This window comes from Trematomus bernacchii, unplaced genomic scaffold (assembly GCF_902827165.1).
Source record: "Trematomus bernacchii unplaced genomic scaffold, fTreBer1.1, whole genome shotgun sequence".
NCBI classification, from domain to species: Eukaryota; Metazoa; Chordata; class Actinopteri; order Perciformes; family Nototheniidae; genus Trematomus; species Trematomus bernacchii.
In genome coordinates this window covers 643,473-660,530 of record NW_022987615.1, presented here as the reverse complement: position 1 = coordinate 660,530, position 17,058 = coordinate 643,473, and the positions used below count along the sequence as shown (strand labels likewise).

The 17,058-nt window shown below is 39.5% G+C and overlaps 1 protein-coding gene across 1 annotated transcript; it reads left to right on the top strand.

The window, feature by feature from the left end:
- Nucleotides 1–233: 233 nt before the first annotated feature.
- On the top strand, nucleotides 234–16,716 carry LOC117483860. The gene is made up of 13 exons (XM_034132190.1): nucleotides 234–279; nucleotides 645–871; nucleotides 4,184–4,340; nucleotides 5,049–5,130; nucleotides 5,665–5,727; nucleotides 6,297–6,499; nucleotides 7,636–7,764; nucleotides 8,826–9,013; nucleotides 10,382–10,536; nucleotides 12,807–13,049; nucleotides 14,427–14,586; nucleotides 16,182–16,277; nucleotides 16,405–16,716. The coding sequence occupies exons 1-12, from the start codon at nucleotides 234–236 to the stop codon at nucleotides 16,275–16,277; spliced, it is 1,749 nt and encodes a 582-aa protein (XP_033988081.1). The 3' UTR covers nucleotides 16,405–16,716.
- The last annotated feature ends 342 nt before the right edge of the window (nucleotides 16,717–17,058 follow it).

The following is a 17,058-nucleotide window of genomic DNA, read 5'->3' as shown; positions in this document are numbered from 1 at the left end:
GCATTAGTTTTCCATGAGCAAGACTTTAGCATGATGTTGGTACGAAGTTAGCATGATGATAGCACGACTTTAGCATTACTTTAACATGATGATAGCATGATGTTAGCATGACTTTAGCGTGACTTTAACATGATTTTGGTACGAAGTTAGCATGATGTTAGCATGATGTTAGCCTGACGCTCACATGTCGGCCTGTGCCTCCTCCAGCTCTCCGTCAGCTGACTTCCTCCAACATGTTCCGCTTCCTGCTCTTCCTGGCTGCTCTCAGTCAGCTGACAGGTAAACACACCTGACCTCATCTAACTCCACCCACAACGTCTAAACTCTGAGCACAGAAAATGTTTTATATAATAAGCACTTTTATCTTGAATTACTAGAAAAACCTTTTCATGTAAATATTATTACTATAAACTTTTTGCCTATAATCTCTTAATTTCATGACATTTCTGCAAATATTTATTATATTTGGAGCTTAATCATAATCTGTTTATGACATTTTAAAATATACATTTCAAAATCTTCATACCATAAATCTTCATACCATAAATGTCCTTAACATATTATTACTTTTGGGCATAAGATTAGCACTTTTTTTTATCCTGCCCAACATTTGAAGCTCTTCCTGCTTTTTTCTGTGTCTGCAGATGGGACCCCGAGACTCTGCACTGTGTCCGGCCCGTCTGTCATCGATTTCAACGGCGATATTGCCTTTGTCCGGGATCGCTGTGCGTACACTTTGTTATCCAGATCTGGCCTCGAGGTGATGGCCATCTTTAAGGAGCGCCGCCGTGAAGACGTCAGTTTCTTAGACCAAGTGATTCTGCGTTACAACGGCGTTGACTTTAACCTCGGACAAGGCGGGATAGTACAAGTAAGTTACCTCCAAAAAGTGACACCAATGTTTGAAACATTTTCAAGAATGTGTGACTGACTGTTCCCTGTTTGGAGAATAATGGAATCATGTAACCAACGTTTTGAAGGACGTTTAGATATAAAGAGTTATCATTTATACGTTCTGCCTTGGCTCCAAAAATCATTACCTCAGTTTTATCTTTGTTTAATTGGAGAAAGTTCTGACACATCCAGTCATTGATTTTTTCAATGCACTTACTCAGTGTTTGAATTGGAGCATAGTCTCCTGGTGAAATGGTTACGTAAATGTGGGTGTCATCCGCATAGCTATGGTTGCTTAATTTGTTGTTTTTCATTATCTGAGCCAGTGGTAGCATGTAGATGTTAAAACCAGTGCAACATCTTGCAAGAAACAGCGTCTCAGGGCTTCTTAACATTTAATAAACCATGAATGTGTCATATCCACTTAACGGGAAGAAACTCAGCTATCAGACAATATTAACCATTTTCACCTAAACGAAACACAAAATAACAAAGGCTCTGAATTATCCCTGAGCGAAAAAATGCTAACGCACTTAGCACAGAACTCACGGTAAAATACCCTTATTACTTATCGGATCTGCACAAATTAAATTAAATTAAAACAGATTAAAGCTGTGATTCCACAGATTCCAGAAATATAAGTATCATCACTGAGCGACCAGAACTCGCGGCATGGGAAGCAAAACCAGACATCACACAACGTAGCTTTAGGTAGCAAAAACAGGACGTTGTCTTACCTTTTGCTGTTTCTGATCAAAAGTTGTGTTCAATGGCATTAAAACGATGACACCGCTGCTGAAGGTTAATCCAATGTGTCTGTGTCACTTTGAAATGATTGCTGATAATCCATCTTCATATTTATGTCAATAACGGAGATTTCATATTAGCTGCTACGCGAGTGTATGATAGCTTCCGGTTTGGGGCATTCTGGCTACGCATCACTCATTCACCAATGGGTAATGTTTAGATGGATTTTTAGGAACTTCCCCTCGATGCTATTGGCTCTAACGGTTTAAAAGAGGTGTCAATCATCAAAATCGACCGAAGGGGGCCAGAGATATGGAAAATGCACCCAAATGACCCCAGAAGTGGGTTTATTTTCTAAATCTCTCTAAAAAGGTCAAATGTCACTTGTTTTGCATCAATCTTGATACAGGGTACTTATTATATGTTGTAGTTTGGATTCCTAAAGCTTTTAGTCTCCGATCCCATCATTCAAGGGTGGTTTTCACTATAAGTAATGGTTTATTTTTGGACGGACACTATAATTTACATTTTTTTACTATGTACAATCTGAATTTACTTTAAAATAAAACAAATTCTATATTAGGCGCGTTCACACCAAGTACTTTGCCGTATTTAGTGCCGGCACTTAGTGCCCTGGCACTTATTACCCCAGGGCACTTAGTACAGATCGCGTTCACACCGGAATAAATTCCCTGAGGGAAGATTACGCAAATGAGCCGCTGACGTCACTTCGTCTTCTTCTGCTTTGGGTTTACTGGCAGGCCGCAAACAACTTCACGGCGTATACTGCCACCCAAAGTCCCCGGCCAGAAGTCCCCGGAGTTGGGGACTGGCTTCAGTAGAAGCTGCTGGGACTCCCAGCAGCTTCTACTGAAGCCTTCCGAGTAAATCGCCAGAACGCCGACACCTCCTCATCTCCACCGCTCCCATGTTTTATTTTGTGTTGCCATAAGTTAGTCTCTCTGCGTTTGTGCGCTGGGCGAATGCTAATGCTAATAATGCTAATGCGAGGATAATAAAATGGCGGCTCTACAAAACATTTCAGAATTGTACGGGGCGTGGTTTGCAATTCGCCCAGCCAATCAGAACTGGGGCACTTTTTTCCCCCAGGAAAGTACCATCTCTCAGCAGGCACTAAAAATGGGGGTAAAAGTTCCCGAGATTAAGTGCTCTTTTTGGTGTGAACACGACATAAGGGGTACTAACGGAACTAAAGTACGGTGAAAAGTACTCCGGTGTGAACGCGGCTATTGATTCTGACTTTTCTACATCCAACTCACAGGTGTATCATTGCTTTGAGAAAAAGATTATTAATTTAACCCTTTTAGAAGTGAAGATATAGTCAATTGTTCTGGGAATGTCATTTTCAAGCCTGAGGCCTGAAAAACAGGCTCAGGGCTCAACAGGTTAAAGAGAAGAGGCCCCAAGATGGAGCCTTGAGGAACCCCACATGTCATATTTGTCAACTCAGATGTGTATTTACCTATAGAAACAAAGTTGTTTCTGTCCTTTAAGTAGGATTCAAACCAATTTAGAACTGTTGCCGAAAGTCCCACCCAGTTTTCTAGTCGGTCTAGTAATATGTTGTGGTCAACAGTGTCAAACGCAGCACTGAGATCTAATAATACTAACACTGAAGTTCTGCCACTGTCTGTGTTTAAGTGGATGTCATTGAAGACCTTTACAAGAGCAGTCTCAGTGCTGTGGTTTGGTCGAAAGCCTGACTGGAACACATCGAAACAGTTATTTAAATGCAAGAAATTACTCAACTGTTGAAAAACAACTTTTTCAATGATTTTACCTAGAAATGGCAGGTTTGATATGGGCCTGTAATTGTTCATTACTGAAGCATCTAGATTATTCTTTTTTAAGAGCGGTTTAATGACTGCAGTTTTCAGGGCCTGTGGAAATACACCTGAGTGAAGAGACTTGTTTACTATATGAAGTAGATCTGAGGCCATGCAATTAAAAACATCCTATACAAAAGGGTGTCTAGATTTAAAGAGGTATCATGATATAAGACAGGGACAACTGGGTGTCATCGGCATACAATCGAATCCACCAAAAACAAAGACAAAAAAAAGTCTACAGAGACCTAAACATCTACAAAGACACGTAAAACAAACACATACCGGCCAACAACGTCTACAACGATTTACTAGACGTAGAACGACCAGAAAAAACACAAGAAAACAACAAAAATAACAACAAAGGAACTACAGAACAAACAAAAAAGATGCAATTCGAACACAAAGAGATACAAAAATGCAGGCTTTATTCGAATACAAAGAGGTGCCACACAACCATAAAGATATTCAAAAAACTAAAGAGAGAGGCAAAGAACGACAACAAAATTAAAACTACCACAAAGAGATTCTCAAAGACACTTAAAAAGACGTAAAAGAGGTCTCGAAAAGTGTTTCTCGCCCTTTCTAAAGTTTTGACGGGATTCCTTGTTTTGATTCTGAGACGTTTCATAAACACAGGATCAAATTCAACTTTACAAAATGTTCAACAGTGTTTGTAATCTCTGATTCTGCAGCAGGACGGCACTACGCTGACTCTGAGCTCCACCCAGAAGACTGTGCAGGGCGTGAAGCTCTCAAAGGACGTGGACGGAGTCACCGCCGAAGTGCCAATCGGCAACAACGTCACCACCATCGTGTTCGACGGCACCACCGCACAGATCCTCCTGACAGGTGCAGAAAAAAGTGTTTGATTATGAGTGACAAATATATATGTCCTCCTGATTCAAACCAGGATTATAGTGACAGGCAGAGATGGTAAAAGTACACACATCCTTTACTCAAGTAGAAGTACAGATACTCATGTTTAAAAATACTCTGGTAAAGTAGAAGTACTGACTAAACTTCTTTATTCAAGTAAAAGTAAAGAAGTATGGGCTTTGAAATGTACTGAAGTAAAAAGTACCCATAACTACCAGCTGTTTTAAAGAGTAACTGACCTCCCTTTATATTAATAGAACAATAATGTCATTGTTAGCTAATGAATGTTTCCATGCTGAACAACGGAAAAGAAGACCAGGAAATGATGGATACACGGATCGTGTTCAAATCAATAGGCACGCAATGACTCTAAATAATAATGATCACGCCACCAAACACACATTCAAACTAAAGTAACCAGCCTGTTTGGAAAATGTAAGAAGTAGAAAGTACAGGTATTTGTGTTCAAAATGTAAGAAGTAGAAAGTACAGGTATTTGTGTTCAAAATGTAAGAAGTCAAAGTAAAAAGTCGTCAGAAATAAGTAGTGGAGTAAAGTACTGATACCAGAAAAATGTACTTAAGTACAGTAACGAAGTATTTGTACTCCACTACTTCCCACCTCTGGTGACAGGAGTGCATGTGTGGAAGTGCTAACAGACCTTTTATTTTCTGGACGCAGGAACGTCTCCCTCTCGGGGATTATGCTTGGAGGCAGACAGCACTCTGAGTCTCCTGAAGGTCTCCGAGTTCAGCCCAAGCAGGTGAGAGACCAAACCTGAAAATCCACTGATTGCTTCTTCTCAACGTACTGTACCATCACTACTGTTGGGAAAATACTGAATGTACTCTTCCAATATCAGAATACACATGATAACAAAGGTATCCCAACTGTAGCTGTGTGCATGACAGGATGTATGATTACCTAGAAGAGCATCAGGACTGTTTTAGGCATATGATAGCTATGTGATTAACATGATGATTCAGCCTCTATGGAGATAGACATGTGACAAGCATGATCATTTCTGATGTGGAGCTAATCTGAACTAAACATTGAATAGGCCTACTGCTTTGTATTCCTCCATCTTGTGACTGTGTAACTCCCTCTCTTGGATATCAGCATGTGAAGGACACTGTTCAGGAACTAGTTGATGCTCTGTATGTGATGAGTGCTTCCATTCTTGAGAGGATAATAAATACATGGATCCTGAGATTGAAGCTCAAGACGGTGACGAGTGATATTTGAGTGAACAACTACCATCTCTTTGGTGTTCTGATGTTTGTTTGTCGCCCCCTAGCTGTGAGACCCTGGTCAGTGAACCCGCTGACAGCCACATCAACTGCATCATAATGACTGATAGGTGAGCAGAACACAATGATGCACACATATTTTCTAGACCTGCCTTAATTATCTATCTCATACTACGCCTATTACATTCCCTAAAATCGCATGTATATGTTTTTATGTATTTTATTTGTATTTACTTGCACATCTCCAAACATTCTCTTGCACTGTTTTATCTGTTTTATGTGTACTATGTCCTACTGTATATATAGATATGTTGGAGGAGCCTGTGACTTCAGCTTTTCATTACCATATATACACTGTAGCTAATGTGCACATGACAATAAAGCCTTGAAACTTGAAACTTAATCTCAGCACAGAAGTTAGCATTGTAGGGAACGGTGGGGACCCATGACAAAACCAATGGGATTTCCTGTGGATTTTGGAATATTGCAGAAAATATAAGATCTGTGGTGCGGTATTAATGATGCTCCGTTTTCAACAGGATCATCTCCACATATTATCACCACTTTTAGAAAAGTTGAAGCGTAAATAAGAGGAGAAAATAGCTAAACTAATGCTATAAACAAACTACAATGTTGTCACTTTCCCACCCACCCTTTCCTTTTTCTCCTACAACAACAGGTGTAATCTCCTGAAAAAGGCGCCGTTCACTTCCTGTCACAGTCTCATCGACCCGGCGCCTTATATCACCGCCTGTATCGACATGTTGTGCAAATACCCGGCGCTCGATGGACTCAACTGCCAGTTCCTTCAGGCGTACGCTGAAGCGTGCAGTGTGCAAAACAATCACACCGTAACGGACTGGAGGACAGAAACCAGATGCTGTAAGAACATCATGACCAGTTTTATCTGTTTAATACCTCCCAGTAAACTTTATTCACTTTCTAAGCAGGATGTAATTCAACTGTTCTTATCAGTATGTCAGTGTCTCTACTTTAAAGAGTCCTCTCCTGCTGATGTTCAGGTGTATATCAGTATGTAGTGTCTCTACTTTAAAGAGTCCTCTCCTGCTGATGTTCAGGTGTATATCAGTATGTAGTGTCTCTACTTTAAAGAGTCCTCTCCTGCTGATGTTCAGGTGTATATCAGTATGTAGTGTCTCTACTTTAAAGAGTCCTCTCCTGCTGATGCTCAGGTGTATATCAGTATGTAGTGTCTCTACTTTAAAGAGTCCTCTCCTGCTGATGTTCAGGTGTATATCAGTATGTAGTGTCTCTACTTTAAAGAGTCCTCTCCTGCTGATGTTCAGGTGTATATCAGTATGTAGTGTCTCTACTTTAAAGAGTCCTCTCCTGCTGATGTTCAGGTGTATATCAGTATGTAGTGTATCTACTTTAAAGAGTCCTCTCCTGCTGATGTTCAGGTGTATATCAGTATGTAGTGTCTCTACTTTAAAGAGTCCTCTCTTGCTGATGTTCAGGTGTATATCAGTATGTAGTGTCTCTACTTTAAAGAGTCCTTTCCTGCTGATGTTCAGGTGTATATCAGTATGTAGTGTCTCTACTTTAAAGAGTCCTCTCCTGCTGATGTTAAGGTGTATATCAGTATGTAGTGTATCTACTTTAAAGAGTCCTCTCCTGCTGATGTTCAGGTGTATATCAGTATGTAGTGTCTCTACTTTAAAAAGTCCTCTCTTGCTGATGTTCAGGTGTATATCAGTATGTAGTGTCTCTACTTTAAAGAGTCCTTTCCTGCTGATGTTCAGGTGTATATCAGTATGTAGTGTCTCTACTTTAAAGAGTCCTCTCCTGCTGATGTTAAGGTGTATATCAGTATGTAGTGTCTCTACTTTAAAGAGTCCTCTCCTGCTGATGTTCAGGTGTATATCAGTATGTAGTGTCTCTACTTTAAAGAGTCCTCTCCTGCTGATGTTCAGGTGTATATCAGTATTTAGTACAAGTTAAGGCAAAGAAACTTGATGTTGTTTCGTGTTTATTGTGAGTAAACTGTCTCTCTGCAGCTGCTGATGAGGAGAGTCAGGGTTTGCTCTGCAGCGCTCATGAATTTGTCGGTATGGACATCAGCGGTGACCCCAGCTGTCTCTGTCGGGCGAGTTTTGCCAACGATAACAAATGGGAAGGTGTTTTGGGTAAGACTTTTTCAACATCACAGACCTCACAATTCATGTATTCCAACTTTCTTTGGGCAAAAAACTACTAATGAGAAGGACTCAGATCTTCTCCTTAGGGAAAAGAAGCAAAAGGTCATTGTATAAATACTTAATTTTAAAGTAAACGTTTTATTTGACTTAACCTTTGTGTTGTCTTACTATCCGCTGTGCATCTTTTGTCCTCCCGTTTTGACTGTTTATGAAGCATGAAGAACAACACATAACTTTTTGTAATTTTAAGCCAACTTAAAGGTAGGGTAGGTAAGTTTGAGAAACCGGCTCGAGATCGCTAGAATTTGAAAATACACAACCGGAGAAAATCTGCCACTTCCTTACAGAGCCCCTCCTCCAACACACACGAACGTGCACATGACCAATGAGGGCACGAGATAAGTTTGTGCACAGATGGAAGGCTGACAGGCAGGTAGGCCATCCAGTTATTTTAGCAGGGCCGGCTCAAATGATTGGTCGTGCTTTTTACAGTACTACGGCTTCCACAGATGATATTTTTTTATGGATTTTTTGTCAAAGCACTTAAGATATTCATTGCTATCGGGATGTTAAGAGCATTCCATGGAATATAACAAAAAGTGTATCTCGAGCCGGTTTCTCAAACGTACCTACCCTACCTTTAATTCTGACTTATTACCACAAGTTTGACTCTTCTTTTTTTTAATTCATGGCCAAAAGAACACATTTACACACAATGTAACCTAATGTAATAGTTAATAAAATGAAAAACAATCACAAAATGTACACAAAAAAACCCACAGATGCTATAAATTTGAAATAAATCACACCTTATTCAGTCAATGGATCAGTTTTACCTGCCGAAGAACCTAGTATATGGAACCATACATGTTATTTTTGTGGCTATAAAACGATATTAATCCCTTATTCCGATATAAAAAACCTTTGGAAACAGGACTAATCTGAGACAGAACGCTTACGTTTTTTGTGAATCAGCAGATAATATTCCCTGAGATATCTTGCTTGTTTATGTTTTTTCATAATCCTGTGTCTTCGCTGTTTTTTTTCAGAAAACCCGACAGTGTGCAGCCCGAACTCTGCCTCACTCACCCTGGCTGGTTGTCTCTTGAGGGCAAGAGGTGTGGACTACCGGGTTTTACACCTGAACGACAACACCTGCAAGGGTCAGATGGACGATACGACCCACATGGTGACCTTCAGCTTTAACAGCAGCACCCCCTGTGGGACGGAGATCCTGGTGAGTGTCTCTCTTTTCCTAAAGGTGTCCAACAAAGTGTCCAACAAAGTGTCCCATACAAAGTGTCCAACAAAGTGTCCTACACAGTTTCCAACAAAGTGTAAACAAAGTGCTTTTCAGAGTCTCGAGTCTCATGTCTTTGAATTTGGCAGGCAAGTTTTGCAACTCTCCAAAAATAGAAAATCTGACAATGAATCTCCCTTCAGGCAGTTTGAAAGTCTGCTTGCAAGAAAGTCAGATTTCAAGTTTTTTTTTTTTAGATACTTGTAGATTTAGAATCGCATTATTAACACATAATCAATACATCCTACATTCAACATTTCACTTAAAGAGTCCTCTCCTGCTGATGTTCAGGTGTATATCAGTATGTACTGTCTCTACTTTAAAGAGTCCTCTCCTGCTGATGTTCAGGTGTACATCAGTATGTAGTGTCTCTACTTTAAAGAGTCCTCTCCTGCTGATGTTCAGGTGTATATCAGTATGTAGTGTCTCTACTTTAAAGAGTCCTCTCCTGCTGATGTTCAGGTGTATATCATAGTGTCTCTACTTTAAAGAGTCCTCTCCTGCTGATGTTCAGGTGTATATCAGTATGTACTGTAGTGTCTCTACTTTAAAGAGTCCTCTCCTGCTGATGTTCAGGTGTATATCAGTATGTAGTGTCTCTACTTTAAAGAGTCCTCTCCTGCTGATGTTCAGGTGTATATCAGTATGTAGTGTCTCTACTTTAAAGAGTCCTCTCCTGCTGATGTTCAGGTGTATATCAGTATGTAGTGTCTCTACTGGGACATGTCTCCATGCTTTATTGTTCAAAAAGCTCTTTATTTTTCTCATACTGCCTGTGCTGCAGCACCTCTTTTCACCCTCTGTCTGAAAACAGAGCCCAGTCTGCTCTGATTGGTTAGCTGGCCGGCTCTGTTGTGATTGGTCAACTGCTTACAAATGACCCGCCCCTTAGCCTTTCACGTACAATGTGTTGGAGCGCTAGCCAATAGGAGTGTGAGTGTTACATAGGGATGTAAACAAAGGAGTCCAATGGAGGCGTTTCAGGCAGGGAGTGTGTAGGAGAGAAACTCCCTCTGGAGGGAACACAGGGATTTTAGACTTTGCAGACCATTTACACACTACAGGAGAGGGACACCCAAACAAACATAATAGGGCCTCTTTAAGACAAATGTTCTGAGTACTGAGTCCAACGCTGTTTGGTGTTTGATGTAATGCTATATCCATACAGTCAAAAATAATTGCAGTCCGATGACAACTTTATTTAAAGCAGCTTTATTAAGCCTAAAGCCTTCAAGATTAAAGTTTCCTGCTCTTCTGACAGCATGCAGCAAATACCACTGACTGAATACCTCTCTCTCTCTGCAGACCACAGACCAAAAGATCACCTACAAAAACGTCATCAAGATAGATGACAATGTCCCGTCCAGTAGGATTTCTCGCAGTGACTTGATTAATATGAACTTCTCCTGCTACTTCAACCAGCCGACACGCAAGTCCTTGAGCTTCAAATTGAAAGGAGGGTAAGGGTATACTCATCACAAAATTCACAAGGAAAGAATTAGACAAAACCTGCAACAAGCTTGTGTGTGTGTGTGTGTGTGTGTGTGTGTGTGTGTGTGTGTGTGTGTGTGTGTGTGGGTGTGTGTGTGTGTGCATGTATTACTGGTGTTGTGGGGAGGTATATTTGGTAACACAGTCACAGGGACTCACAGTCCTTATCGGGAAAAAATGCAAGTCCTTGTAACGTTCATTTTAGGGTGAAGTCTACAGAAAGACAAGTTAAATAAATATACGTCAATGTAATGTCCTCTTAGATACACGACTGTGTGTGTATAGGTATGTATTACTGACATTGTGGGGACATATATTTGTTTACACAGTCGCATTGTGGGGACTCGCAGTCCTTTAGATAGGTAGATAGATGGATAGATAGATAGATAGATAGATAGATAGATAGATAGATAGATAGATAGATAGATAGATAGATAGATACTGGTTTAATGTAGGGTTAGGATAAGTCAAAATGAGTGGTTATGGTTAAAAAAAAGTCAAGTGAAATCGCTGTAAGTCAATGTGATATATTAAAACACAGAGGTGGGAAGTAGTGGAGTACAAATACTTTGTTACTGTACTTAAGTACATTTTTCTGGTATCAGTACTTTACTCCACTACTTATTTTTCTGATGACTTTTTACTTTTACTTCTTACATTTTTAACACAAATACCTGTACTTTCTACTTCGTACATTTTCCAAACAGGCTGGTTACTTTAGTTTGAATGTGTGTTTGGTGGCGTGATCATTATTATTTAAAGTCATTGCGTGCCTATTGATTTGAACACGATTCGTGTATCCATCATTTCCTGGGGCCTATACTACGAAGCCGGATTTCCGCTTAGCCGGCTAACTTCAGGGAAAACTCGGGCTTTCCGGTCCTACGACGCTGGTTCTCTTTTTAGCGGGCTAGATCTCCATGGTAACTTATGCTGAGTGGCTAACCTCCTCGGGAGGAGGTTAGGTTGCAGGCTAAGAGATCAACTCAGTGAAAGCACCGCCTGCTGACCAATCAGAGCTCCGTGTGCAGAGTTTAAAGCGATCAAGTCATATTACAGGATAGAGGAAATACAGAAAAACTGCCGTTGCAGGAAAGACGGCCGGCAAAAATCAACTGACTGTGTGAACGTGAAAATTAATAGAATATCCCCTCCCATCTTCAGAGCAATCTGACTATTATAACATTAGCGTTAAGAAAGCTTACTTAAATATCTGCCACAACATAAGTAACCGGATCAGAGTAACATTAAGTACAGTCCGCGGCACTGTGAGTGCAGACGTCGATGTGTCCCATTATCATTCATATCATATCACATCATAATGTATCATATATTTCCTTATTTGAGTCAGCTTCTTGAGCCGTATCTGGCCGTGCAACACTCACAGTGTCACATACTGTATGCAGAAGTATTATTTTAAGCAACACATTAAGTTGACGAAACACTCGAGTGAAATGTAATTAAAGTCAGATCCACTCGTGTCTTGGACGGGGAAGTGATATCATAAACCTGTTAATGTACGCATTCAAACACTTTTTCTTTTACCAGCTGTATTCACCTTGCAGGTGCAGCTATGTGGCTTTTATCCTGGATAAAGTGTTTAAGTCATGGATGTTTAAAGTTTAACTTCTTCATATTTGACTAATATTAAAGTTCACTTTTCATTCAGGAAGTATGACGCTGCGCTGTCAGTACGCTTGTCCATGTTTGTGATTGGTCAAATGCTCCAAATACCACCCCTTTCATGTGAACGCGCACCTAACTAGATAGGACACGGCTGGCTTGAGCGATCCACTTGATAACCAGCGTCGTAGTACAGCTTAACGAGAGCGCGTATGTTTTGGATTGGGCCAACCGGCTAACTCAAACATATCCAGGTTAGGTTGAACCAGCTTCGTAGTACAGGCCTCTGGTCTTCTCTAAAGAAGAGGGACCAATGAAAACGTTGTCATGTTGCCGTTGTTCAGCATGGAAACATTCATTAGCTAACAATGACATTATTGTTCTATTAATATAAAGGGAGGTCAGGTACTCTTTAAAACAGCTGCTAGTTATGGGTACTTTTTACTTAAGTACATTTCAAAGCCCTCTTTACTTTGACTTGAGTAAAGAAGTTTAGTCAGTACTTCTACTTTTACCAGAGTATTTTTAAACACGAGTATCTGTACTTCTACTTGAGTAAAGGATGTGTGTACTTTTGCCATCTCTGTTAAAACTTGACTGTGTGTGTGATCTGCAGCTCAGCACTGCAGCAGATTCAGTCTGGATCCTGGAACTACACCCTGTCTATGACCATGTGTACGGACATCACGTGCACTGAAGAGTTTGACTTCTCTGGCGGGGTCCAGATGGATCAGACCATCTACATGAGCATGGACGCCGTAGGGCTGGACGGAAACATCCTCACCCTCGTCGTGGAGGAAGCCTTTGCGACCGATAACACCGGAGGCATAACTCAGAGATATGACCTTATCATAGACGGGTGAGTGGTGGTCTTTTTTTTAAATGAATGTAGCTTTAGCTTAACAAGGTTACTGCTAAAGTCAAAGTCAACTTTATTGTCAATCTTTCAGTTTGTGTGTACAGACAGAGAGATCGAAATACCGTTTCCCACAATCCCGAATTGACACGATGGGCTCACAGGAACTCAGATGCACGATTCAGTTTTAACTCAAAAATATATTTTATTTATATATAAGACTAAAGTTGCAAACTTAAGGCTACAAACAAAATCACTTAAAGGTAGGGTAGGTAATTTTGAGAAACCGGCTCGAGATACACTTTTTGTTATAATCCATGGAATGCTCTTAACATCCCGATAGCAATGAATATCTTAAGTGCTTTGACAAAAAATCCATAAAAAAATGTCATCTGTGGAAGCCGTAGTACTGTAAAAAGCACGACCAATCATTTTAGCCGGCCTGGCTAAAATAACTGGATGGCCTACCTGCCTGTCAGCCTTCCATCTGTGCACAGACTTATCTCGTGCCCTCATTGGTCATGTGCGCGTTCGTGTGTGTTGGAGGAGGGGCTCTGTAAGGAAGTGGCAGATTTTTTCCGGCTGTGTATTTTCAAATTCTAGCGCACTCGAGCTGGTTTCTCCAAAATGACCTACCCCACCTTTAATAGAATAGGAAAACTTCGATAATAAACAAAAGATCACTAGGTTCTACTAGGTTGCTCAAAAGACTCACTATGATTACAGACATGGACTCGACGTGGAGACAAGACGAACTGGCACAAGACAAAGGGAGACAAGGGCTATATATACACACAGACACATTAGGTAATGGGGCACAGGTGGAAACAATCAGGGGCAGGAACAACAATCAGGCTGACAGGTGACACACAGGGGCAGGAAGTGAAGACAACTGAAACGAGAGAGTCGAGTCATTTACCAAAATAAAACGGAAGGTGACAAGACTAGGAACACAAGACATTAAACTAAAAGGATTTGAACGCTGAAACCTTACACGACTATAACAACAAATATATATAAAGATATGTACGCAAATATGTATATCCTATATATATATACACACAATCAACAGACACATTTACATATGCACACATTAAGACCTAAATAAAACACAACAATCAATATACAAAAATAACAGTCACTTCAATATCTTTGACGTGTAAGTATAATGAAAATGTATTGGTTTTTATTTTCTGCAATATTCACGAATCCAATGCAATAATCCAATGGCTTTTTATCGAAGGAACCAAGCTTGATGCTATCTTCAGGGTTATCAGTCCTTACGGGGACAAAATCCAAGTCCTTGTCAGCCTACAAAAACAAACTGCACGACTCTATTTGTAGTTTTTCAGGAGGTCAAGCTTCTGTGTTTTCTTGCAGCTGCGGGAACCCGGAGGACAATACGGTGAAGACGGTGTTTAACGAAAACGGAGGAACTATTATAGCCTTCCAGATGTTTCAGTTCAAAGGAAGCAACAGCGGCCTGGACCTGGGCTTCAGGATGAAGCTGTGTCTGACGAGCGACAAAAAGTGCATGCCGGTAAAAAAAAAAAACACAAACAGACACATTAGCTTAGCTACACCAGCTAAAGACACATCTTTTTAGATTAGCTTTTTATTAGCAACCCCCCACTTTAAATGTTCTTTTAGTCTTTATTATTAACCTACCTTTATATTGTCTGTTTGTTCTTAACAAATAATCTGGGGGAATTTCTTGTTTGTTTCTAACTTGTGATGTGTCGCCATTTTGTAAAGCACTTTGAGCTGCATGAGTTGTAAGAAAAGTGCTATATAAATAAAGCTTTATTATTATTATTATTATTATTATTATTATTATTATTATTATTATTATAATAGCAATAGCCATTAGTTTTTATTACTCTTTGTCTAATTTGGATGTCAATTGTTTTAGCTTACATATTTATTAGCATTTAGTGCAGGTTTGCCCTATTAGCAGCTCCTGTGTAACCGGAGTGATAAATGTAGAACTATGAGTGGAATACTTTGCTGACGTGTAATGTAATGAAGTACATTTACTCAAGTATTGTAGTTAAGTGCAGTTTTGAATACTTCACTTGAACATTTCAATTTTATCCCAATTCTTTAAAGGGCACCTATCATGCAAAACGCACTTTTTGATGTCTTTTATACATAAATATATGTCCCCGGTGTGTCGGGGAACTCATGCAGCGTCAGAAAATAAAACCCTCTCTCTTTTCCTCCGTACCCACATCTTTTAAAAACGGGGGTACAGCGAGCGGATACAGATTTGCTGCCGATATTACGTAATTTCAGAAACAATGCCTGACGTGTTTTTGACGTAATATGGTATTTGTTTATATTAGCATCGCTAACACTCAGAGCTAACCTGTACTGGAGAGCACATGTGTTGAAAAAGCAGGAAATAAAAAAAAAGGAACTCACCTTGTGATAAACCCGCAAGAGAAAAATAATTTGAGCTCCATACTGTTTCAGAAATAATCCTTGATGTGGTTTAGAACAGGATGGCGTTTCATCACAGCAGAATTTAACTTTATCTCCGGTTGAATTCTGATCAGGCATTAGCTCCGCCTCCTCTGACTCAGAATCAGCGTTTCTCTAACAGCTGAAATAGAGGGATATGAGGGATTTCTAAAATGCATGATCTGTTTGTATTTTGAGCAAAACACATCATAGACATGTTTTTATATATTTGTATATATCTGAGACCCATAATATATGCCTAAAAATAGCATGATAGGACACCTTTAACATTTGGGATTTAAAAAAAAGAACGTGATAAACTACATTTTTAAAGCTCATATTGTATTTTCTACTCTCCTACATTTATCTGATAGCTTTAGTTACTTCACAGACTCAGATTATTAGCTTATCCAAAATATAATCAAACCAATAAATGATATATATTATTGTAGGTTAAGAAGATATCCAGCAGCATTATATAACGTAATTAAATGAGCTCGAAAAAAATGTGTATGCAATACTTTTGGACTTTTGATTGTGACTAAGTATTTTTACAATTTAGTACTACTACTTCTACTTAAAGTAATATATATATATATATATTTCTTCCAACCCCTTTACCTTTACACTGAACAACAACCTTACAAACTGTGTGTCTGTCTTTATCTTTAGCAATGCAGCAGTAAACGCAAAAGGAAAAGGAGATCTTCAAATTCTCAAAATAAAGAAGATGAGAACGTCATCTTGGTCTCTGTGGACTGGAACTAGGTAAGACCGTAAACACAAAGGCGGTAATATATCGCTATTTTATCATGATATGAGACTAGATATTGTACTAGATTTCGGATATCGTAATAAAACCGTACTGTTATTAATTCTAGTTTCTCCCTCTTAGATCGACTGATTGATCGGCCGTTGACCTCCTGACTTTTGCTTTGCCCCCGATCAAGATTCAAGTCGTAATTGTTCGTCCTGATGCAGAGAAGAGGATTATGTTTTATGTTTACCTTTCCACTTAAACTTAATTAAGTTGCATTGCAGCCACAAGCTTAACAATACATTGAATTGATATAGCACGCTTTAAAATACAGCAAAATCTCAAGGTGCTTTACGAAAGAAAGCAGAAACAATCATTGTGCGATTTGATAATACAAGTTAAAATAGGATAAATACAATTAAAGTTTAAAAGCATAACACCTAAGAGACAAAATAAAAACACAAAATATTAGATTTTAAAGGTCACCTATCATGCTATTTTTAGGCAATAGCATAGGTCTCAGATATATAAAAATATATAAAAAACATGTCTATGAAGTGTTTTGCTCAAAATACCAAACAGATCACCCATTCTAGCCATGCCTCATATCCCTCTATTTCACTTCCTGTTTCTAAAGTGCTGATTTGGGGTATAAAGCTTTAAAAAAAATTATAATAAAGAGGGGCGGAGCTTATGCGGGAGATTCTACCCGCAGCTACGGTCTAAATACTAAAACTAAATACTGCGGTGATGACACGCCATATCATGGATTATCAAGGATTGTTTCTGAAA